The sequence below is a fragment of the Oryctolagus cuniculus genome, chromosome 14, assembly GCF_964237555.1.
Source record: "Oryctolagus cuniculus chromosome 14, mOryCun1.1, whole genome shotgun sequence".
In the NCBI taxonomy this organism is placed as follows: Eukaryota; Metazoa; Chordata; class Mammalia; order Lagomorpha; family Leporidae; genus Oryctolagus; species Oryctolagus cuniculus.
The window spans coordinates 67,699,279-67,724,208 of NC_091445.1; the positions used below are offsets into that span (position 1 = coordinate 67,699,279).

At 40.9% G+C, this 24,930-nt stretch overlaps 1 protein-coding gene across 11 annotated transcripts in view; it reads left to right on the forward strand.

Annotated features, from left to right (window-relative positions):
• GHR (growth hormone receptor) overlaps positions 1-24,930 on the forward strand; it is a 311,129-nt gene that overhangs the window by 98,507 nt on the left and 187,692 nt on the right. For 4 of the 11 annotated variants that reach the window (XM_070056271.1, XM_008262046.4, XM_070056269.1 and 1 more), the window contains 2 exons: positions 3,099-3,243; positions 23,313-23,393. In XM_070056271.1, coding sequence (XP_069912372.1) covers positions 23,324-23,393 — 70 coding nt within the window. In that variant the 5' untranslated portion in view covers positions 3,099-3,243; positions 23,313-23,323. 11 annotated transcript variants of the gene reach the window in all.

Genomic DNA, 24,930 nt, shown 5'->3' on the forward strand with positions numbered 1-24,930 from the left:
GGGTGAACCAGTGCTAAAAGGAAGACCTTTCTCTCTCTCTCTCTGCCTTTCTCACTGTCCACTCTGCCTGTCAAAAAAATAAAAAAATAATTAATTAATTAAAATAAAAAATAAAAAAACACTGGCTAGTGGGTCCTTTGTCCTATGTTTCAAGTCTGTTTCTGTCCAATCTCATGCTTAGTCTCAGAAGTGTTCCACAAGTCCAGTTAACTTCACCCATGTGCTTGGTGATCTAGTCCATCAACATCCAAGCCATCACGAGTGACAAACGGGCAGTAGAGGAGGTGTTCATTTCCCTGAGAGATGCAAATGTCACTCCCATCCATGTCCTGCTAGCCAGGACTTAGTTGAATGACCACAGTTAGGCACAAGGTTGGCTGTGAAATGTTGTCTTTCACTGCGATCTATTACTAACTGAAACTGAAGACAGTGAGTATTGGTAGCAAATAATAAATATTAATTAGACCATATTATGGATTGTGGTATCAATCCTGTGAGCAAGGAAAGTCATTTATATGTTTTACTTAGAGAAATATCATGATGATAAGTGCTTTTTTTTTTTTTTTTTTGGCCAGGCAGAGTTAGACAGTGAGAGAGAGAGACAGAGAGAGAGAGTTATAGACAGAGAGAGAGAGAGAGAGAGAGAGAGAGAGAAAGGTCTTCCTTCCGTTGGTTCACCCCCCAAAGGGCCGCTACGGCTGGCGCACTGCACAGATCCGATAGCAGGAGCCAGGTGCTTCTCCTGGTCTCCCATGCAGGTGCAGGGCCCAAGCACTTGGGCCATCCTCCACTGCCTTCCCAGGCCACAGCAGAGCTGGACTGGAAGTGGAAGAGGAGCAACCGGGACAGAATCTGGTGCCCCAACCGGGACTAGAACCAGGGGTGCCTGCGCCATAGGCGGAGGATTAACCTAGTGAGCCACCTTCCAGTCAATAAGTGTGTTTCTAAGTGTGTGTGTGTGTGTGTGTGAGAGAGAGAGAGAGAGAGAGAGAGAGAGAAATGGATTGTAAAGAACCGAACTAGATATTAAGATGTCTTTTCTCAATCCATTTGATCCATTTGGGAAATGGACTTGGGCAATAGCAGTAGATATGACAAGAGACCCAAATGTTTTCAAAATATGCTGAAGAGGTGACATTAGAGGTGAAGTAGGACAGCAGAGATTGAGAAATTATCCAGGTAAGTTCTATGGACCCTGAATTTAGTTTTGGAAATGTGCTTTGAGACATCCAGCAGACAGGTGGTTCTACACATCTGAAATATGATTTCCAAACAAATTAACCAGCCATTCTCAGTGCATTTCTCAATACAGTCATTTTTAACTATTTAAATTAATTTTCCCCCGATGGTTTCTTATCTTAAAAGAGTTTGTATATGTAACATGTCACGGAATGGTTGATTGCATAGAAACCCAAGAACGCTGAGCCAGCAGAAGGAGTCTTGTAACCAGCCAAAGGCCCTGATAATTCTGACAGCAGTTATATAAATCATCAACAGCCTTTTGTGTTGATAGTGTGGACAGGGCTGTTAGTCACACACAGGAGTATTAGTCACACAGCCTGGCATGTATGACAGCTCAGTGATGGGGATCGTCATGATGGTTGCAGCATGTGAATAGCTACAGGAACTATGGCAAAATGCTGAGTTAGAAAACAAGCCTTCTGGTTTTTTTTTTTGGGGGGGGGGGGCGGGGGGTAGGATTGCTTGTATGTGTAATTCACTAAATGTTCAGTAATTTTCCCCTTGTAGTTGACTTGTGATCTTTTTCCTGGGACCTACTTTCTTTAATTACAAGATTTTTTTTTTTATAGATGAAACCCACATTATCTAAATACTGTGCCTTTCTGCTCAGTTGAGAAAAATATCCTTAATTAGTTAGAACTTGCATATGTTGGGAGCCAATATGTGGGAGATACTAAGGGTTTCCTCGTCCACTGTTTTATACTACTGATCTTATGTTCAAATGTGGAATTAAAATTAAGGATGCTAAGAATTTTAGTGAGCACCAACATTTTAGAATTTATTCTTTCCTTTTTAAATTTTTGTTTATATAGGATGAATAAATTTTGTGTATTTTATATATACAGTTTTAATGTTACTTTCCACCCTACATTGTCTCCCACCCTCCCTTCTTCTTCCTTTCTTATTTTCTTTTAACCTTGAGATTTTATTGTTGTTTATAGCCCTTGTCTATACTCTTGAGGAACAGTGGTTTTTCTGTTCTTTCACTCAGAAAACATTCAAAGTGCGGCTACTTCAGTGAGATACCAGTAAACACAGAAGACAGTTCTGGTTTGTGTTCTTGCTCTCCTTTGAGAAGCAATGGGATTGCCTTCAGATACCCTTGTCTGTCCTCAGCCCAGCCAGAGAGGAGCCCTGGTTGAGTCTGAGCACTTAGCCCACTTCTCGGCTCATTTGGAGGCTTCAGTTGTTGCGGGGCCTCAGGAGATTCCAGGCCATGTCTGGCCTTCACTTCATCTCACAGCACCCAAAAAAGTGCTGGGCAAAGCTGGGGATTTTTTTTTTTTTTTTTGACTGTCAGAGTGGACAGTGAGAGAGACAGAGAGAAAGTCTTCCTTTGCCATTGGTTCACCCTCCAGTGGCCACCATGGCTGGCGCCCTGCGGCCAGCGCACCGCCCTGATCCAAAGGCAGGAGCCAGGTGCTTCTCCTGGTCTCCCATGGGGTGCAGGGCCCAAGCACTTGGGCCATCCTCCACTGCCTTCCCGGGCCACAGCAGAGAGCTGGCCTGGAAGAGGAGCAACCGGGACAGAATCCGGTGCCCCAACCGGGACTAGAACCCGGTGTGCCAGCGCCGCAAGGCAGAGGATTAGCCTAGTGAGCCGCGGCACCGGCCCAAAGCCAGGAATTTCTTTGATGAGGCAATAGATTGACACTATTCTTCTGGTAACCAGGTGTGGGTGTGTGTGTGTATGTGTGTGTGAGAGAGAGAGAGAGAGAGAGTGAGAGATTTGAAGGGATTTTGCAAAGGCTTTTATATCACAGTAGCAAGACCTAGAAATTAGAGATTAAAAAACATCAAACAGTGACCAAGAAACTTCCATTAAAATCCACCTTCAACCCTATCCTGTCTTCCAGATTTTCAGCAAATTAGTATAATGTTATCTGGTTGCATATATGGCTAAGTGAAAAGAAAATTGAAGAGTTTCTTGATACAAAGCCTGGAGGGAGCTACACATTCAAAAATCCAACTTCTATATCAGGAACATCTGCTGGACTATTGGTCAGTATTCCTTTGTTGTTAACTTTGATTAAAAGGCTTAAATTGTGTCTTTTTTCTACTTGCTTTTGCCATTTTAAGAAGTCTCCGATATGGCTTAGGCCAGACTTTTTCCTCTCACCCTCTTCTGCCCTCTTCCAGCTTAGTTTCTTTTTGTTCTCTCTTTCCTCTATTTCTCTGCCCTTTTCCATTTGACACTAAGCAAAACTTTTCCTTGTGCTGGAGTTTATATAATATTCTCATTAGGCAAAGCCTTTGACTGCCTTCTTCCTGGTGTAGTCACCAATTTAATATAATCTGGATTTCCAAAGTTCTCTACAGGAAGAGTTAGTTGTCTGTGCACTTAAGGATCTGGTACATTTCGAGAAAGCCATTTGAGATTATAATTTGCACTCAGGAAACTTCAGGATTTTAATTCTGCTCTGTGTTTTTCATTGAAGCAGTTTACATTTAGAAAATATCTAAAAGAAGTGACAGTGACATCAAAATTGCATGTTTTCGCATCATGTTCCAGGTTTTTTAAAGTCTGAGGGATGATCAGAACTTTGAAGAAAGGGAAATAAGACTTTTTCTTTTTATGCTCCTAGTCATACCTTTTTGCTGATTGACTCTGGTTACATACTGCAGGCCTGATTAAAACCATGCCACTGTGCGTGATGTAGTGGCAAACACGACTTCTCCCTTACCGTGAAGCATTCAGATGAACTTGCAGGAGCACCTGCTCACACCCCCTGCTAATACCTTTTTAAAAACTGAATACAGGGGTCTCTTCATTCCACCAAAAATGTGTTTAAATCTTGGAGTGCTTGGTAGGGAAGGGAGACAGATGAGAAAGTCATTGACTTCTTACAGTGCCATAGTAGACACAGATCAAGTAGACATATCCATAGTAGAGATATGGAAGAAGAGAGGAGAAGCAGTTGCTGCTCTGATGATTCTGAGTTCAAGTGATCTTGAGCTGAGGTTTGGAGAAATGAGTAGCCCAGATGAAGAGGGAAGAGGACAGGAGGAGCAGAAGGGCCAGAGGTGTACAGATCCCAGAACCTGAGAAGATTCTTCTGTGGACGGAGAAAAGTGGAGGTGTGAGGGAAATGGGAATGGAATGATAGAAAGAGGCTGGATGAGAGTTTACCGTTTGTATCAGTCAGGGGTGGGGGTGTTGAAACAGAAGGTACACATCTGCGATTTAAGAAAATCTCGGGTGTCCGTGTGGAAAACAGAATTTTGCAAGGTTCTAAGCAGTACTGTTTTAGAAAATGTAGGCCCAATGTAGGCCCATCTTGGTCCAAACATAAGGTTGGTTGTGTGTAAACTCCTTTACTGGATTATTCCAGTAAATCTTGTCCTACTTTAGTGAAGGTGGTGAGGGGAACCCAGGCCCCATTAAGGGAGGGTGGTGAGTGGTCAGCAGGGGCAGGCCAGCTGAGCCAGGTTGCTTTGTGCCTGTACTTATTATGAATTTGTCCTGAATCCCTAATGGTACATGATGTTGTGTGCGATGGTGTATATGAGCCTGGAGGGGAATGAAGCTTCTTGCTTCTTTTTTTTCACATAATTAATTTTATTTACTTGAAAAGACAGATTGACAGAAAAAAAAGAGGGAGAGACAGACAAACAAAGAGATCATCTCTACTAGTTCATTCCCCCAAATGGTTGCAATGCCTGGTGTTGGGCCAGTCTGAAGCCAGGAGCCAGGAACTGCATCTGGGTCTCCCAAGTGGATTGCAGGGGCCCAAGCACTGGAGCACAGATTGGCTTAAGCCACTGCAACACAATTGGCCTGCCTCTTGGCTTCTTGAAATTCTTTGCAAGTATTCAAGGTAGCAAGAGGAAAACAATGTGGCATAGTGGAAAAGTCCATTACACTGGGACAGGAGATCTGGCTGCACTTCCAGTTTGCTGGAAATAAGCTGTGGGGTCTTAGACACATCACGTCACCTCTCTGAATTTACTTTCCTTATATGTAAAATGTGACCTTTGAACTAAAATGATATATAGCACCCCATCTAGCCCCTGGATTCTGTGATTATCATTCTGCCTTTCCACTTGACCCACTGTCCCATTATTGTCACTAACTCTGCACTTCCTTGCATTCTGATTAATAGAGAAATTAATAAGGCCATTTATCTTCAAACCAATTGTGTCTTAAGGAATCTAATTTAGTAAGCGTGGAAAATAATTTTCAAAGGAAAAAATTGTGATTCATAATCTGTTCTTGCTGATGGCAGAAGGGAAGCAGAAAGTCACTCGCACACATCTTTTCAAGTCCTCAATTCCTCTGCTTTTTTTCCTTGCTCTCCTCTGAGTCCTTCTGCCTGTCCCTGCTGCAGAAGAAGAGTGGAAATTGGATGGGGATCCTGAGTGGAGTCTGACTGAGGCTAGGGTACTGATGGGGAAGGCTGGAAGGTGGGGAGCTGAGTGCTGCTTCCTGATGAAGGGGCAGTGCAGCCCGGATGCATAAGCAGTCTTTCTGGTGAATCCTAGGCTGAGTTTTGACACAACTGTGACCCTTCTTACCTTTCTGAAATTCTCTTGCACCTATGTACACCCTCAGGTTCTGGCTGCTCAACGCTCAGCCCAAGGCCAATCTTCTAATCCCCAAATTAGCCTCTGTTCTCTTTTTTCTAAACTAACTGCTCCTAGAGATCCAAAAACTACAGGTAAATGAAGACTTGGCTATTCCTGGGAGGAGGTAAGGACTTCTAGGGGCTCTGATCTATGTTTTTACTCACTGACAATCCTCCAACTCCCCCTCCACACACACTCATACGTGTAACACATGTCTGCTCACTCTCACTTTGATGGTCAGAGCATAGTGGAGATAATAATAAGTAAATGTATCTTGTTCTGAGGACTTGTACAACCAGCCACATAGGAATTAAGAGCTCATCTATTCCGCTAACATCTTGGAGACTTTGACACAGTGGTAGGTTATTGTAGAGGTTTAAAAACCAACGTAGGTATAGAATAATGAAATTAAATCTCAGGGGAGTATAGACAGCTTCTGGAGGTGAGTATGTTTCAAAGTGATTTGGAAGGGTAGGTGGATTTCTCGTTTGGTAGCAGGCTTGACAGTAAAGTGAGATAAGTGATAAGGGAGATGGCTGCATGTCTAGAGAAGAGCATAGGCAGTGGACTAGGGTTGGAGAAGGAGACACTATATTCCAGAGCCTCATCTGTTATGGTGACAAGTTAAATGAGAGAGGAGATGGAGTAACCAGGTATCTGGCTCAGGTAAATGGGTGAGCCTGATTTCGATAAGCAGGATGGGAAATAGATTAGAAGAATGCACTTGTTCACTGGGGAGGAACTGGAGGAAGATAGGAGAGCTATGCTGAGTCCCTTTTGGGTAGAAGTCATTTGAGCATCCAGGTACATTATTTTCTGTGTCTGAACCATCTACCTTTTGGATCTTCAGCATTTAAATGATGCTGTGTGTAAATAACTCTCTGGGGATTCCTCATAGCTTTTCTTCCTCATTTGAAAGTGAAATGTTAACTGGTAATATGACCACAAGTGGATGGAAAAAGAAAAATTCATTTAAAATCTTTTCAAATTGAGGGAAATACGATTGTTTTATCATTGTTCTATGAGATGTGAAATAACAGATTTCATTCAGACTGATTGTAAGTAACTGTTCCTTTGACTTCCTGGTAGGTGGAATCAATAGTAGATCAGCATTTGGCTCAGCCTCCTGGTTCTGATCCTCCTCCAGCCAATTTGTTTAGAAGAATCCTGGCCAGGTCATTGAATTACAGTTTCCTGAGTTAAACTGTGGTGGTCCCATAGGAGAGTAAACATAGGCCTCCTGGAAATTGGACATTTAGTTCAGGAGGATTGCAAACAAGCTTTATGGAGCCAAGATTTACAAGGACATGCTACAAAGATAGACTGGCCATAAACACATGCTCTCCTTTTTCCTTATCTTTGCCTACCTTTATCTATTATGGATTTCAACGTTGGTTTTGATTTGCCTTGCCATTGGCACTTTGCTGCTTTTGTGATTTCCTCGGTTGACCTAAGGTGTATGTGAAAACCAAGGCCAGAAAACTGATGGAGACGGGATCATCCAGGTATTAGTTTCCATGGGATAATCTCATAGATTTATACCTGCAAGAAGAAAATTGTATCATTTGACATAGATACAATAGATATATAGATACATAGATAGAGGTGATCAAACTTTTTTAGGGGCCTGATTTATACTAGCCATACTCAAGTGATGGACCAATACTCCAGAATGCCTATACATTAGTTTATTCTCCATATTTCTAGTCTCTAGAAAGAGATCAGACTCAGAAAACAAGATAAGAATTAGAAGGTCATCTGACAGTTATCACGTTAGAATAGAAGAGCCTCATCAAGCTATGAGAGATTATTGTAACTGTCTCTGTATTGGGACATTCTTATTGGCCAGTTAAGTAGTGCCCTTACCCCAGGTAGTTGGAGAAGAAAAAAGCCATAAATTAGTTACTAATTATTCCAGCAAGATATCAATTATCATTGATTGTACTAGATTATTTCTAAAGTCCCTTCTGTGTCCAAATTTCTATGCACTGCCAAAAAGCTCGTCTCCATATGGACAAATTTCACTGCTGATTGGATTATTATCTTCTGACTGATATTTAGGAACTCAACTTTGAGCTCTGTACTGGACTCTTAGAGTCTATATTCATGTTCTCTTGCATCCTCAACAACATATCACAAGTTTAGTGGTCTGAAACAACATTATTTATTATTTCACAGTCCAGTAGGGGAGAAGTCCGGGGAAAGCCTGCCTCTACTTGGTTCTCTGCTTAGTGTTCACAAGGCTGAAATTAACGTGTCAATAGGGCTGCATGCCCTTCATGAGGGTTTGGGGATTAATTCACTTCCAAGTCCTTAGAGTTATTGGCTAAGCTCAGTTTCTTGTCATTGTGGCATTGTGTTCCCCGTTTCCTTGCTGGCTGGCAGCCAGGAACCAGTGTCTGTTCAGAGTGACTGCCTACATTGTACCCATGCTTTCTTTGTGGTACCCTCGAGCCATGGCAGATCATGTGCCTCTCAAGTTTCTAATCCCTTTGACTTCCACTTCTATCTCATCTCATTGACTGAGGTCCTCTTCTGTTATTACAGGCTCATGTGATCACATTGCTCACACAGGTAATCCGGGTTAGTCTCCCTATTTAAAAATCGATTTGTGGGGCCGACGCTGTGACTCACTTGGTTAATCCTCCACCTGCGGCGCCAGCATCCCACATGGGTGCTGGTTCTAGTCCTGTTGCTCCTCTTCCAGTCCAGCTCTCTGCTGTGGCACTAGAGGGCAGTGGAGGATGGCCCAGGTGCTTGGGCCCCTGCAAGCACATGGGAGACCAGGAAGAAGCACCTGGCTCCTGGCTTCGGACTGGTGTAGTTTAGACCGTGGCCACCATTTGGGGGGTGAACCAACAGAAGGAAGACCTTTCTCTCTGTCTCTCTCTCTCACTGTCTGTAACTCTACCTATCAAATAAAAAAAAATCGATTTGTTTAGTCATCATAATTACATATGCAAAGTATCTTCACTAGGGTACCTAAACTAGTGTTTGATTGAGTAACCAGGAATAGTAATCTTGGGAGGACCTCTTTAGCATTTTGCCTGCCTGGGCTTATCGGCAACACTTTGAAACCATGTAATTGCTTGAATGATGGTATCTGTGGCTGGCTGATTTCGTATGTGTTTTTATTATGATTTTTCATAGGATACTATTTTTGAATCATATTTCAGTATTTCAACCACATGATATAGATATGTCTCTGTTGCAAAATGTTTATTTATTGGTGACTAAATGGGAGAGATTGACATTTCCTGTCTCTGCCTCTACTTAACTGAGAAAGACTATTGAGAGCAATTGTGCTGTATTGTCACAAATTTTCAAATCATAGCAGGGGCAAGTGTTTGGCCTGGCAGTTAAGACACTGATTGGTATGCCCATATCCTCTGTCAGAATGCCTGGATTTCAGTCCCAACTCTGGCTTTTGACTTCAGTTTCCTGTGAATGCAGATGCTGGGAGGCAGCATTGATGGCTTCAATGATTCTGTTTCTGCCCTCATCTGGGAGGCTTGCATTAAGTTTCTTATATACTTAATATAAGTATACTTATATATATATAACTATAAATAAATATATATAATATATAAATATATAATACATAAATATATAATACATATGTATATTATATATTATAAATTATAAGTATAATATATATAAGTATATATAAGTATAAATAAATATATAATAGATATAAATACAATAATATATAATATGTATTTATATAATAATATATTATATTTATATATAATATATTATATAAATATATAATATTAATATACTTAATACTCCTACATTCAGCCTGGCCCAGCCCCGACTGTTAAAGGCATTTGGGAAATGATCTAGGGGATAGCAATTCTGTCTCTGTCTCTGTCTCCCTCCTTGTCACTGACTTTGTCTTTCCTTGTCTCTGACTCTCAAATACATAAATGAATTTTTATAAAAAATCATATCACATCATGTTTATACCAGGTAAAGGATTCTTAATCGTGGCTGCACTTTAGAATCACATAAGCAAAAAATTTACAGTATAAAGACCCATACAGCACCCCAGAGATTCTGATTTGTCTATGGTAAAGCCAGGAAAATTTTTTTTTTTAAGTTCACTAGGTGATTCTAATATGCAGCTAAGCCTAAGAACTACTGATATACTTTAGACATTCTACTGTGGAGATAAAGAAGCTGAGGTCTAGAATGAAAAATGACTCATAACTAGCAACAGATATGATGGTAAAATTCAAAGTTCTGTGCTACAAGCAAAAAGTATGGGGATTAATTGTATTTAAAATTCAGTGCTTTGTAATTTTATACAAAATAAGCACTGTGAAGATCTCGAACACTCTGCTTCTTACTTCAGCAAGACTCTTTTTAGGACTAGGAAATCATCAAGCCTTACCAATCACTGTTCAAATGTCTCTTCTCAGCAGTTTGGCCTATGACATGAGTGATAATAAACAGGTATATTCTCACTACCAGAGCTGCCAGTTCCTAAACAGTAAGTCATTAGCTACATGCTGCTTTTTTTTTTTTTTTTTTTTGGACAGGCAGAGTGGACAGTGAGAGAGAGAGAGAGAGAGAGAGGGAGAAAGGCAGGGAGAAAGGTCTTCCTTTTTCCGTTGGTTCACCCCCCAATGGCAGCTGCGGCCGGCATACTGTGCTGATCCGAAACCAGGAGCCAGGTGCTTCTCCTGGTTTCCCATGTGGGTGCAGGGCCCAAGGACTTGGGCCATCCTCACTGCACTCCTGGGCCACAACAGAGAGCTGGACTGGAAGAGGAGCAACTGGGACAGAATCTGGCGCCCTGACTGGGACTAGAACCCAGTGTGCCAGCGCCACAGGCAGAGGATTAGCCTAGTGAGCCGCGGCACCGGCCTACATGTTGCTTTTGAACACTGGCAATAAAGCTAATCCCAAACAAAATGTTCTGTGGTGTATGCACCAGATTCAAGGTATCAGTATGAAAACAAAGAGTTTAAAATTATCATTAACACTTTTTATATTGACTACATGATGAAAGACATTATATATTGAGTTAAGTAAGGTATATTATTAAATTTAATTTTATCCATTTCTTTACTTTTTTTTAATGTGATTGATATAAAATTTAAAAACTCATGTATATGGCTGGCATTTGTGGCTCAAATTATATTTTTGTTAGATAGCCCTATTCTACAGAACATTTTCTACTGAAACTAGTAACAGTCATTGGTCCAAGACTAAACTATTACACTTTCCTGTGATCCTGAAGAGTGAATGGTATATTGTAAACTTCTTGGAGATGAGACATGACATTGATCTGCCCTGTGTATGGCATCTATCTGACAGTCAGTCTAGCCGAATAGACGTCTTTCTATTTTTATGTATAGGCTTAACGGAGGCAGGGTAAGACTCCTGTGTCATGGGAGAGAGTAGACTGCATAGCTCTTAAGTAATGCACTGGAAAGTGGACCAGGTGCTCTTGGAGGCTCAGAGACATAGAGAGGGATATAGTGCAGCTCTCGAAGAAACTGCCATGTCAGCATTCATGCATTACCACTGCCCTTCATAGGCCCTAAGAACGGGAGATGTGATAAGGTGTCTGTCTCCCTCTATAACTGAAATCCAAATTTTCCTTTCTATTTTCCTTACTCTTTGAAGTTTTTCATCATTTACCAGTACCCTAATCATGTTTTACCATTTAGGAAACATGACGACCAAAAGCTGGCCTTGGAGACATCGAAGTACAGTTCCAAACCTTAATCAGAAATATCCTATCTTTGTGAGCTTGAGAAGTCTGCTTAACCTTGTGAAGCTCCTCTAATCTTCCATTTTCTCATTTGTGACATGAAGCTTTCCCTGGTAGGGTGTATGTGAAATTTGAATGAAAGAATAACGTGCCTGGAACACTTCGTCATTGGGCAGATATTTTTGGTGGGCATGTACTCTGAAGCAAGTCTAAAGCTAGTTATTGTGAGTACAGCAGTAAATGAAACATAGCTATTGCCCCCTGATTTGCTCATAGCTCAAAGAAGAGAGAGACAAGAGCCTCGTAGCTCCAGGATGTGAGTAGCCCCAATGATTGACAGCTGTAATTATACTGCACAACAGGGGACTCTGCTTATCACAAAATCATGGGATGATGTTAAAGTGAGGAAATTGAGGCCCACAATGATTACATAACTGCCAGAGTCCCCAAGGAAGGCCATGGTGGACTGGTGCCAGGGCACGTCATTGCTGATGCTACTGGCAGTAGTGCTTTTCCCAGGATATTATATTACCTTACTCTTGTGTTCCACCTTGTTTACCTTAAAAAAACAACTTTATCCTGTTAGACCTAAGGAAAAGGAAAAGAGGGAAGAGTTAAAAGGAAAGAAGTGTTTCTCCCAAGTCTTGCTCCATGTGTTATCAGGGTATGCTAGTAACTCTGTCTTTGGAAATTTGAACTTTTGTTAGTTTACTCCAAAGAAGGCAGACAGACATAAATTCCTTTCAGACACAGAACATTTTAATACACTTTGACTTGTTATATTAATCACTGTGATTATTATCAAGAAAATGACTTTTTGTTTGAAGACACTGTTCTATGAGAACTTGTCTCCAATAGCTAATTTATGCCCTAAATTAGGTGAAACAAAACTTCCATCTCAGAGTTTGAAACAATTTCAACATCTTAAAATTTGCTTAAAGAACATTCTCCATGTTCTATATGATCTATCATACTGTAAACAAATTTTAAAGTGAATTTTATGTTATCTATCATAGTAATAATAAAATCAGATTCCAGAACGAGCCACTTCCAAAAGAAAAGAAAGCAGAAGACCAGCAAATTTCCTTTGTCAAATTGTTTTGGAAAAAATGACTTGGTAGGTGAAATGATATAAAGTAAGATATTAAGGAGGAACAGAAGGAACACATTTCTCATCTAAGTACCCATGCAGTTGATTTTTCTCTTTCATGTAAAAATCATACTTGTATCATGAGTCCATGAATGCACTAAGTGCATCAGGCTGAATGGGTTGGTGATCACCCACAGAGATAGTTGTGGCAACATATTGCTATGTGGGTCACATTGAACTTGACCAGAATGCGCCATACATGGAGAGAGTTTCATTCTGTACAGAACAACAATGCATGCCATCTAGGAGCAGCACCAAGCATTTAGCTACTGAAGTGCCTTTTCTTCCCTCATTTCTCTGTAAAGGAAGAGGTAGAGACCCAGGTTTTTATAACCAAGCTGCCTTCTCTGAGTGATCCCAAAAAGAGTTACAGCTTCAAGCCATACCACTTATCATTGGAAATAACCTACTCAATTTTTCAGAAAGTAAAAAAGTATTTTTCTATAAAACTGTGGTTCATGGAACAAATGAATTAAACTGAGTATCAACAGCATAGCATTTTTGTACAGAATATGAAGTAGTGATTGGGTGGTAAGGGTGGGGTAATCAGCTCCTAAAATATTTTCCATACAATTGGGCTTCCTTTTGGAAGGCAGGTAATTGCCTGTTCACCTAAGTACAAATGGGCTTCATTTCTGCCTTATTCTAGAAGGTGCACGCATTATCAATTATCAATATCATGATATTCCTTCCCCTTCCCTGGACCCTCGTGATGAAGTAGTTCATTTAGAAATAGTGTTACTGGCCTCAGAATCAGCCCTTAAGGCATGCGGACCCAGCTAAAAAGCCCATGAGAGTATTTCAGGCATGGAAAGCCAAGACACTGTGGCAAAAAAAAAAAAAAAAAAAAAAAAAAAAAAAACAAAAAACAAAAAACAAAAAACAAAAACAAAAACACACACACACACACACACAAAAACACCTAAATGCTAAATGAAAGATCTCTGTGAGTGAGATCCCAGTGGAAAGAATGGGCCATCAACAAAGGAGGTGCCTTTCTCTGAAGGGAGGAGATAACTTCCACTTTGACTATGACCTTGTCTAAATAAGATTGGAGTTGGCCAACTCAAAAGGCTTCCATAGCCTTGGCAACACATGACAAGAGCCTCAGGTGATTACTGGTGCCATAAACAAGAGTGTCAATTGTTAAATCAACAACAGGAGTCACTGTGCACTTACTCCCCATGTAGGATCTCTGTCCTTAATGTGTTGTACTATGCGAATTAACGGTATAACTAGTACTAAAACAGTACTTTAAACTTTGTGTATCTACGTGGGTTCAGTTTGTTGAAATCTTTACTTAGTATATACTAAATTGATCTTCTGTATATAAAGATAATTGAAAATGAATCTTGATGTGAATGGGGTGGGAGAGGGAGCAGGAGATAGGATGTTTGTGGGTGGGAGGGAGGTTATGCGGGGAAAAAGCCACTGTAATCCAAAAGCTGTACTTTGGAAATTTATATTTATTAAATAAAAGTTAAAGTATATGAATAAAAAGTTATTTTTGAAAGCCAAAAAAAAAAAAAAAAAGAAATAGAGTGTTAATACAGTGTGCCCAAGAACCCAACTGCTGATTGCTTTCTACCTGGCTAGACTTCCATTTCATGAGAGCCCCAGTCCCAATCTGCCCCATGAGGAACATTATAAAACATAATCTATTTGAAAGAAAGAAAATATTATCATTGTCATATAAGAGATGAGTAAACCAAAGATTGATAAAGCCAATAACCTTTTCTGACTCCAGAGCATATTCACTGAACCCTAAACTCACCCTCTTTGTAAATAAAAAACAAGGACAGCGTCTGTGGTACAGGCTGATGCTAGTGTCCATACACCTGCAAAAGGATATATCAATGATTATTAACACAGTGTGATCCACTGATAGTGGATCAGATGTCATCAAATGAAATCAAGTGTCCAGAGTTCGCTGAGTACCACTGTCTCTTACATTTTGTATCTGTGTCAGCAGATTGTTTAATCTTTGTACCTGTTACCTCACATGGAACCCAGATAGCATCTTTCACTTGCCTGGCCAGGGTTGCTCTGGGTCCAGCTCATACCAGCTTGTGGATCTGCATTCAGTGCCTTCACCGTGGTAGCTTAAAATCGGCCCTGATGCAGGTACTCATGTCACTGAAATTGGCAAATGCTACATATCATGACATTTTTTTCAATATCAGGGAGTCAGATGTTAAATACTTACCAGTGTAGCACTGTCTATAGCTCAAGGAGAGGTATTGTGTGAATGGCCACACCCCTAGAGATTAACAAATTCACATGCATACACTAAAAGAACAAACAGCAATCACCTTCTACAAATATAATCATCCCTAAATCACCTCAGTATCTAAGTTTTCAGTGAATCTTCTGTCCCCATCATTCCACATTTGTGACGACCTCTTAAAGCATAACAAAACCATAGTGATTTTATACATTATTAGAAATAAAACATTTTATATTGTTTGCTATTTTGATTCCAAAAGCAAATATGACCACACATTAATCTTTTTTTATTGCAAGTAACATATAAACCATAAAATGCATACATAAATATTGTCAAATACATAGTACAAGCCTCGTGTAATTAAATTCTTCAACTAATCACATTTAAAAAAATAAGAAACAGTGAATACAAATTTTTTTTTTTTATTTTTTTTTTTTTTTGACAGGCAGAGTGGACAGTGAGAGAGAGAGACAGAGAGAAAGGTCTTCCTTTGCCGTTGGTTCACCCTCCAATGGCCGCCGCGGCCGGCGCGCTGCGGCCGGCGCACCGCGCTGATCCGATGGCAGGAGCCAGGAGTCAGGTGCTTTTCCTGGTCTCCCATGGGGTGCAGGGCCCAAGCACCTGGGCCATCCTCCACTGCACTCCCTGGCCACAGCAGAGGGCTGGCCTGGAAGAGGGGCAACCGGGACAGAATCCGGCGCCCCGACCGGGACTAGAACCCGGTGTGCCGGCGCCGCTAGGCGGAGGATTAGCCTAGTGAGCCGCGGCGCCGGCCGAATACAAATTTTGATTATATATTTTGTCATTAGTCTGAAATATGATTTCAATAGGTAGCCAACATAAACATTGTTGAGAGATTTTTCCATCATTTTTTGATACCAACTTTTTATTTATTTATTTTTTTATTTTTTGACAGGCAGAGTGGACAGTGAGAGAGAGAGACAGAGAGACAGGTCTTCCTTTGCCGTTGGTCCACCCTCCAATGGCCGCTGCGGCCAGCGCGCTGCGGCCGGCGTACCGCGCTGATCCGATGGCAGGAGCCAGGTACTTATCCTGGTCTCCCATGGGGTGCAGGGCCCAAGCACTTGGGCCATCCTCCACTGCACTCCCTGGCCACAGCAGAGAGCTGGCCTGGAAGAGGGGCAACCGGGACAGAATCCGGCGCCCTGACCGGGACTAGAACCCGGTGTGCTGGCACCGCAAGGCGGAGGATTAGCCTAGTGAGCCGCGGCGCCGGCCGATACCAACTCTTCAAAATATATGTGTACTTTACACTTAGAGCACATGCAATTTAGATACTAAATGTTCATCAGAAACACTTGATCTGAATGCATAAAATTGCAGCTAAAAAGTAGACTCATATACCTAACCTATTTTAAATATATTAATTAAATGCTAATTTATTTAATTGAAATTTAATAAAATTCCTATTCAATTCCTCCATTGAGTTAACCACATTTCAAGTACTCATTAGTCATATGTGACTGATAGTAAACCAGATTGGTCAGCACAGATACAATCCATATATACATATTTGTCTTATGAAATGGACAAAGCTTTCTTTGTCCTCTTACACCTTACACACCTAAAATTCTCATTTGATTTCCTCAGTAAATCCCTGAGAGGAGAGAAGTCTAAATGATGCTACATAGTTTAATAGAAAATATTTATAAATTTTTCCTTCCTTACTAATGGACAGGCAACAAATTGATCTAAGGTATTTTAGGTCAGACCAATTTTCACATGCTCACCAACATGAAAAGGAGATAATAACATGAACTCTGAAATGCAAACTGTTCGAATAAATGTCTGGTGCTGATTGGGTAATTTCAAATATCTTTTTGGATTAGCCTCTTCCCTTTTTCTGTGCTGAGTTCTTAGAAAAGCTCCACCAGGAAATCAACTAATGCAATTTTGCAATATTTCATTAGTAATTGGCACCAGAATCAGAAAGTCCACATTTATTAGGTTATCTACCTGGAGCCTTGGTTTTGCAATATAAACAATTCTGTTTCTAATGGAATTTTTAAAATCAGCTCTTGCTTTTCCACTATCAGAATTGCTAGATCAGTAAAACAGTTTGTAGAAACTTATTATTTCTGATTAATTCAGCTGCTATTTTGGTGTTCTTCCTGCATTGCCTCAACAGAACTCTGGATTCCTAAATCTATTGTTTTACTTCCATCATATACTATCATGCTAACATCACATTTCTAAGGACAGCTCTGACCATTTTCCCTTTAAATACTTGACACAAATCAGAGGGTGGTTTGGTTAGTGATTCATTTTGTTTCTGCAAAATTAAAAACCACATATAAGCACATTTTCACATGCATGACTTAATATGTACTTTACTATTACTTTTGATAAAGATGATTTGGAAATCATTTTACCAAATAGATAAAATATTTTACCAGATAGATATAACCTTTACATTAAATTCACCTGTTAGTTATCATCTCTCTCTCTCTCTCTCTCTCTCTCTCTCTCTTTAGGATTTTTAGTTACTTATTTGAAAGAGAGAGAGAGAGTTTTTCCATCTGCTTGTTCACTCCACAAATGGCTACAATAGCCAGGGCTGGGCCAAGCTGAAGCTAGGATTCAGGAACCCCTTTCGGGTCTCCCACATGGGTGCAGGGGCCCAAGCACCTGGGGCATCCTCTGCTGCTTTCCCAAGCACATCAGCATGGACTGGAATCGGTGTGGAGCAGCCAGGGCTCAAACCACTGCCCATATGGGATGTTGGCATTGCAGGCAGCGGCTTTACCCACTACACCACTCACACTCTCACCATCTCTTACGTAGCTCTCTCTCGTCCAGTAATGACCTCTCTTCTCTTCAGTCTTGGGTCTCTTACTTTCAGTGTCCCACTAGACATGTCTGATATTTCCTGTAGTCTTGTAATTTCCTTTATCACCCAAGTATCCCAAAACATCATGTGAACTTCTCCTCTTCCTAGACCCGGATCCCAATGTCCTGATTCCTGTCTACAGTTTCACCTTATGCATATCTTCAGTCTTTTGTGATAGACCTGCCTTTTGGTCATCTCCCATGCCAAGTCATCACCAAATCTTGTCAATATTTTTCAATATTACTTTAAGATGGTATGAGGAGCAGACTTTATTCCAAGGAAAATTGACTTTTGCATATATTATGTATACCAAAATCTCTATTCATTTTCTGATTAGTATGAGTTGAAAGTGATGATTGAGTCTGGTCCTACCTTGTCAATCCAATTTTGTCACCCTTGTAATAGTGATTTGTTTTCTGCTTTACTAGCTTCCTCAGAATATTACCATAAATGTGCTCAGAATTCAGCCCATAGCCAGAACATTCACACTGAACTTCTACCCCTGCAAGGTCACCACAGCCCCTTTCACTTTTCCTTGCCCCCCAAAAATCTTATCTGTCATTTAATTTTTTAAAAGACTTATTTATTTGAAATGCACAATGACAGAGACTGGGCCATGCCAGAATCAGAAGCTTAGTATTCCATCTGGGTTTCCCATGTGGGTAACAGGAGTCCAAGCACTCAGGCCATAATCTTCTGCTTTCCCAGGTGCTTATCAGGGAGCTGGATCAAAAGTGGAGCAGCCAGAGCTCAGATTTTAATACCATGATATGGGATGCCAGTGACACAAGCAGTAGCCTAACCAGCTACACCACATTGTCAACTGCTATCTGTCATTTATTTCTAATTTAATCCCCTCAGTTCAGTAATTGATTTTTCCCCATTCTAGCATTCCATTTTTAGTTATGCTCCTTTTCATAGCCTCATGTGTCTTATTCTTGAAGTCAAAACCCATGATTTTGATTAAAAAAACCATGATTTTGATGGGTTTTATATTAATAACATTAGTGCATTGCATACAAGGGATCTTCAAAAAGTTCATGGAAAATGCATCAAAAAAAGTACATGGATTTCAAAATATTTTATACGAAAATAAACTTGTCTCTTAATTTTACTTTTCTGCAGACTTTTTAAAGTCTCCTTATATGAGGTTATTAGACACTAGTAGTTCAACAAATACTTGCTAATTTTAAATTAAACATAATTGAATCAATTGCTTTGCCTGGATTTGGTTATAACATGCAGGGAAAATGTCATAGCTAGCCCCTGTCTCTCCTCAAGTGCTTAGCTAAAGAATGAAAGTTAGTATCATAGGCCTAATTGTGTAGTTTGGAGGCCTGCTTTGCTGGGCAGTCTATAGCTGGATCTCACTGGTTTTCAGCTGGGTAACTTTGAGGATAGTGAACAAATGCAGACAAAAGGCTCAGGCCTAATGTTGTGAGTTCCATTTTGCAAGAATAGAAGCCCATCTTGCCTGTCTTACAGAAAATTCTGCCAAGCAGCTATAGCCAAGGAATGCGTAAATTCATGTCATGAGAGATTTAGAGGATTTTCCATAGGACTCTATTGCAAGCATTGAAATCTCAACATGCGAGTGTGCAATTTTGTAGATTCATGTGAAGAATGCTGACCTCTACTTAAATTGGTAAGTAGAGTCTGTTATGCTAACATTTTCAGGCATGAGGACCCCTTTTTCTGCCAATGGCTATTTGGATATTTATAACAGCATTAAAGAGCCATACAAAATTATCAGCTTAAAAATTAGCCTGCTATAGATTTATTGAATTTTGGGTACCATCTGTGGTTACCTTGGCTGGGCCAGACCAAACGATCCTGCAGGCCTTATACAGCCCATGAGCTACATGTTCCCCACCCCTGCTTGGACTCTTGTACTTTATGACCTAATGGTTGTATGTGGTAAGTTTGGGTACCTGGGCAAAATAGACTTGGGAAAAGGGAATACTGGAATATTCCTCTTGCTCACATCTGGCACATCATTGAGTAAGGTTCCAGACTGTGTGTGTTGGCACGGTGCCCTCTCCTAGGGATATTTTATCTCAGCTAGAGCCTAATAAAGGATCCTCTCATGTAGAAGCTGCCACATGAAGCTCTGCAAAGCTGGATGCAGGTAGTGTACAATCAAATCTAGTGGGATGTCTGTTACCCAGTACCATAGGATGGCATTAAGTATATTCTCCAGGGAAATGCAAAGGGGGCTATTCTTGGAGTTAGTCTTACTGAGCCAATGTCATTGGAAAGGAAGGGGACATTAAATTCTAATAAGGCAGTTACCTGCTATCTAATCCAAAGTTTCTTTACTCTTACCTGGCTACACGTGAAGTGTTACAGTTAGGTCCCTATTCAGTGCTCCAGGTGGCGGTAAACTTATCCTCTGGGAGAATCGCAGTTTTTTAAACTTGTATGCTCTAGAGTGTGTGCACTGATTGCTGCTTAATTTTCTTTGGAGATTCTGGTTTGTTTTTCTTTGTTTTGTGAGACAGAACATGTTCTATGGAAGTATGTTTGGCTTGTAAAAAAATTGTGACAATTCCAATTTTTTATTTGAGGGGAGGGGAGTTCACGTGGAAACAAAAGTTTTCAAAAATTTGTGGATTTGGTGGTGGTAGTGGTGGTGGTGTGCTATCTGCTGTTCATCTGAAGCAAAAGTCACTTGTTTCTGGCATTTGCAAGGTCTCTTTGAAGTATAGAAGAGGTGACCTCTACAATAGAAAATGCACCCTTTGGAGAAATGCAAAACTTTGCATTGAGGAAGCAAATATGGCTTCCCTGGGGTTGGAGATCCATTCTTTTTTTAAAAAGATTTACTTATTCATTTATTTATTTGAAAGTCAGAGTTACACAGGAGAGAAGGAGAAGCAGAAAGAGAGAGAGAGAGAGAAAGAGAGAGAGAGAGAGGGGTGGTCTTCCATCCGCTGGTTCACTCCTCAGTTGGCCACAATGGCCGGAGCTGTGCCAGTCCAAAGCTTCCTCCAGATCTCCCACATGGGTGCAGGGGACAAAGGACTTGGGCCATCTTCTACTGCTTTCCCAGGTCATAGCAGAGAGCTGGATCGGAAGTGGAGCAGCTGGGACTTAAACTGGCACCCATATGGGATGGCGGCACTGCAGGCAGCAGCTTTACCCACTACTTCACAGCGCTGGCCCCTGGAGATTCATTATTACTACCTGACACAAACATAGCCTGTCCCTGTGGAGTCTACTTTCCCTGACACTTGAGTGTGGGAAAATTCTATTAGTAAAAATTAACACCGTATGCAGAGTCCAGTTCCTCAAGGCTTTTTCTACTTTATGAAAAAATCAAATTATAGGGAAATACTCAGTAACAACTGGATGGCATTTTCAACCTATGATATGTTTGTTTTCAGCCTTTTTAATAATATATTTCTGCTGGAGGCTACAAAATAGGATTACATAGCCTATTCTTCTAGGAGTAAAAACATAGGGACAGATGCTCAGAGTTCACATTTGCAAAGTTGACAAGGTTGACGCAAGACCACCAGCCCAGTGCCTTCCAGGTTAGGAATTAAAAACATAGATGTTGTAATAACTGCAACTCAACATTTTTTGAAATCTCACAGCTGACAAATTGTGTTCATCTGCACTTTCACACTGATTCTGTCCTGACTCCAGGAGCTGTGCATGAGGGGAAGGGTGATTCATCATGCGTGCGGGTGTGCACATGAGTATTCAGATGCAGGAAGATATTGAGTCCATGAAGAGATGTATTTTCTTAAATAAGAAGTTTTTAAGAACATAAAAATTTATTGGACAAAAAAAATTAGGTCTCTCACTATCAAGAAATGAAAGTAGAGGACATCAGAAATTTTACGCCCTTTCAAAATTACTTTGCCATGGTTGGAGTGATGCCGATTTGCTGATTAATATTTTCCAAAATTAATAAGCCTTGTGGATTCTTGCCATGAATTCAGAGAAGAGATCTGAATACTGGCTCAAATAAATCAGGCAGCATGGTAAGTTCTTAAGCTTTTTATTCAGTGAGAGGAATGTATAGGAGAGTGAGGGCTTTAAAGGAGAAAGGAAAGTCTGCAAATTAAGTTGGGGCCATACCAAGCAGAGAGCAGGCCTAGAGCCACCTGCAACAAGCATGTGGTTTTGAGCAGCTGTTAGCAGCTTAAGGCAGGCAAGCAAAGACAAGGCAGAGAGCGCAGGTGGCCCAAAGGCCACGTGCCCTGATAGCGCAGAGCAGCAATGGCAACAAAGGTCCATAATGGCAAAAAAGGGCAGCAAAAACAAAAGTGGGCGGGGCCAACATGTGTCAGGTCTTTTATCCACTTCCAAAGGGGACTGGTCAGGTAGGTAGCCTGATTGGCAGGTGGGAATACAGGTGTGGTCAGTTAGGGGCATGAGATCACACAGGGACGTGGTGAAGGCGTGGTCTTCCAGCTCACAAACCAAATCCATTCTATCCTATATGCTTGCCTACATCAGGAGGATCCCATGAATACAAACGTTGCTCATCCTTTCAACCTCATTTGCGATAGCAAGAAGGGCTATTTCATTACGGTCAAGTTAGCATAGTGATAAAACTGAAACCCTTAGAGGCCCTGGTGTGTCGGTCAGGTATGGAGTCAGCTGTGAGTAGTTCAGCTTTATGGAAAACTCACCATTCAGCTTTAAAGCGCACTCGTCAGATACAGCCACAGCTCTACAAAAGACAGCGTTCTGGGTTGACTTTGAACCCGCCTAAGCCTGTCTTAGAGCTTCTGCATGTGGGTATGCATATTCTTTTTCCAGAGAAGCTTGTTTTCTCCAGATAAAGGTGTGCACCATCCAAGCTGTGTTGATCTGCTCCCTGAAGGAAGGGCCCAGTCTGTGGGATTCCAAATGGGCCACTTGGGATTCCAAATGGCCACAAATCCATCCCTCTTGGTGTCTGAGGTGTTCCGTGCCTGGTCCTTTCAGAGGCCACATTCTTCATAAAATTGAAAACAGGAAAGAATGCCGTGTCCAAGGGAGGCCACCAAGCAAGCACAGAGCTGCTGCTTTCTTTTGCTTCCCAGCCTCCTCCTGCTCCCCTTCTAGTTACCCCTCCTTGGAAGACCTCATTAGCACAGTGTTTTTGTGTGTTAATTGGGCTTTTTTGATGACTAGAAAATGCACTGAAGAAAAGATCCTTCAGTGAATTGTTTTCCTTTATGTGGTATGTCCTGCCCAAGGCCCCATGCTTGGGGATACTGCTGGCCAGTTTTTCTATTTCCAGATTGAATTAAAGTGAACCCGCCTTGTTATTGAAGCAGTGATTGGGGGTCATTTGCTGTGAGGTGGTTCTGTGGCCATCAGCCAGGAGGTGAAAATCTAAGTGTCCTTGCTATTTCCTGAGAACACTCACAGGAAATAGAACTTATTGTATCCTGCTGTTTGTGCATGAAAAATACGACCATATGAGGCTGTTCTTGACCTGGCTTGTCAGCTCAGTCATGGTCATGGTTTAAGCTTTCTTTAAACAGTATTTCATGATAGTGGTTTGCTTATAATTGCTATATTCATTGTAATCCATTTGTGATTGCAGGTCCTACAGGTATGGATCTCTGGCAGCTGCTGTTGACCGTGGCACTAGCAGGGTCAAGTGATGCTTTTTCTGGGAGTGAGGGTGAGTTTGTTTTCCTTTTTCCACCCCCAGCATTTTGAAACAACACTGAATCTTAGTTGTTAAGTCCAAGCTCTTTGAATGATTTGATTAAAAGATCCAAGTTTTTAAGTAGCAGCAAACAAGAAACATGTCTTAGCTTTAAAATCACAAATGCAGAGGTCTTTTTCTGTGGTTGTTTTAGGAGAAATACAGTAGTCAGCTTTGGGATCCGGTGTTTTTACATCAAAAATAAATGCTACAAATCATGTGGAGGGCATTTATGTTGAAGACAAGCCAGGTCTCTGGTGCCCAGGCTCTGGGAAAGATATTGAAATTGCCCTGGAGGGTTACTAACCTACTGATCACTTGGCTCATCTGTGACGAAAGATACCATAGTCTATTTCCAGAGCGGAATTCAGTCCCCTTAATCATATTCTGTGACAGAGGAAATTGCAGGTTTCAGATGAATTTCACCTCTCCCTCTCTGGGTGATTGCCATCTGGCTACGTTTGAGGGAGCAGACACCTGAAATGGTTGAACGATGCACCTAGAAGTGTGAGCTTCTCTGGCAGTCTTTGTAATTCTCACTTTTTCATATCTTTCTCCTAATAGAGATGTGTCAATTTACAGATATGCATGGATTTAACATTTTTACATGAAACCAAACTTATCTTTCCATTCCATTTTTCCATGAACTTTTTGAGATTCTCTTGTATTCCGACTTAGATTTCAGAGCAAAAATAACTGAAACAAGCAAGAGTAATAAAAGGCTAAGGCAAGCAGGATTTTTTTTTTTCTATCCAGAGGGCAAGTTGTGCTTATTAAGGGGAGGAAGAGTTTTTATTTTCTTTTATATGATTATTTATTCATTTAAAAGCAGAAGAGAAAGGAGAGAGAGAATCTTATATTTGATTGTTCACTCCCCAAAGGCCCCCATATGTCAGGGCTGAGCCAGGCTGAAGCCAAAAGCCTGAAACTGTACCCAGCTCTCCCATGTAGGTGGCAGGTACTCTTGAGCCATCACCTACTACCTCACAGGTACATTAGCTGGAGGCTGAATGAGAAGCAGAGTACCCAGGACTTGAAGCAGCACTTCTACATGGGATGTTGGCATCCCAAATGGCAGTATAACCCACTGTACCGTGCCATAGCATCTGCCTCTGGAGAATTTTTAAAAGAGCACCCTGAGTATTTGATTGTTTTTCTTTCCTGGGCTTCCACAGAGAAAGAAATAGTATATTTTCCCCCATGCTATGACATGGAATTCAGTTGTGCTTTAAGGGTCGTTGACTCTTCTACTCTCTACACAACTCATGATGGAAAGCACAATTTAATGGCAAACTAGCACCTGAAGATATCCTCCCTGACCCTCCAGCCAAAAATAAATCCATAGTAGTGAGTTGTTCAGGGTGACCAGAGTAACTTAGAAACAAGAAGGGTAAAATATGTTATTTTATCTCCTAAAACAATTTGAAAATATTTATAGAAAAGGAGTCATAATTGTTTGAAATATGTGTATGTTTCTCTGGTGTTTTAATGTCAACATTATGCAAGTCAG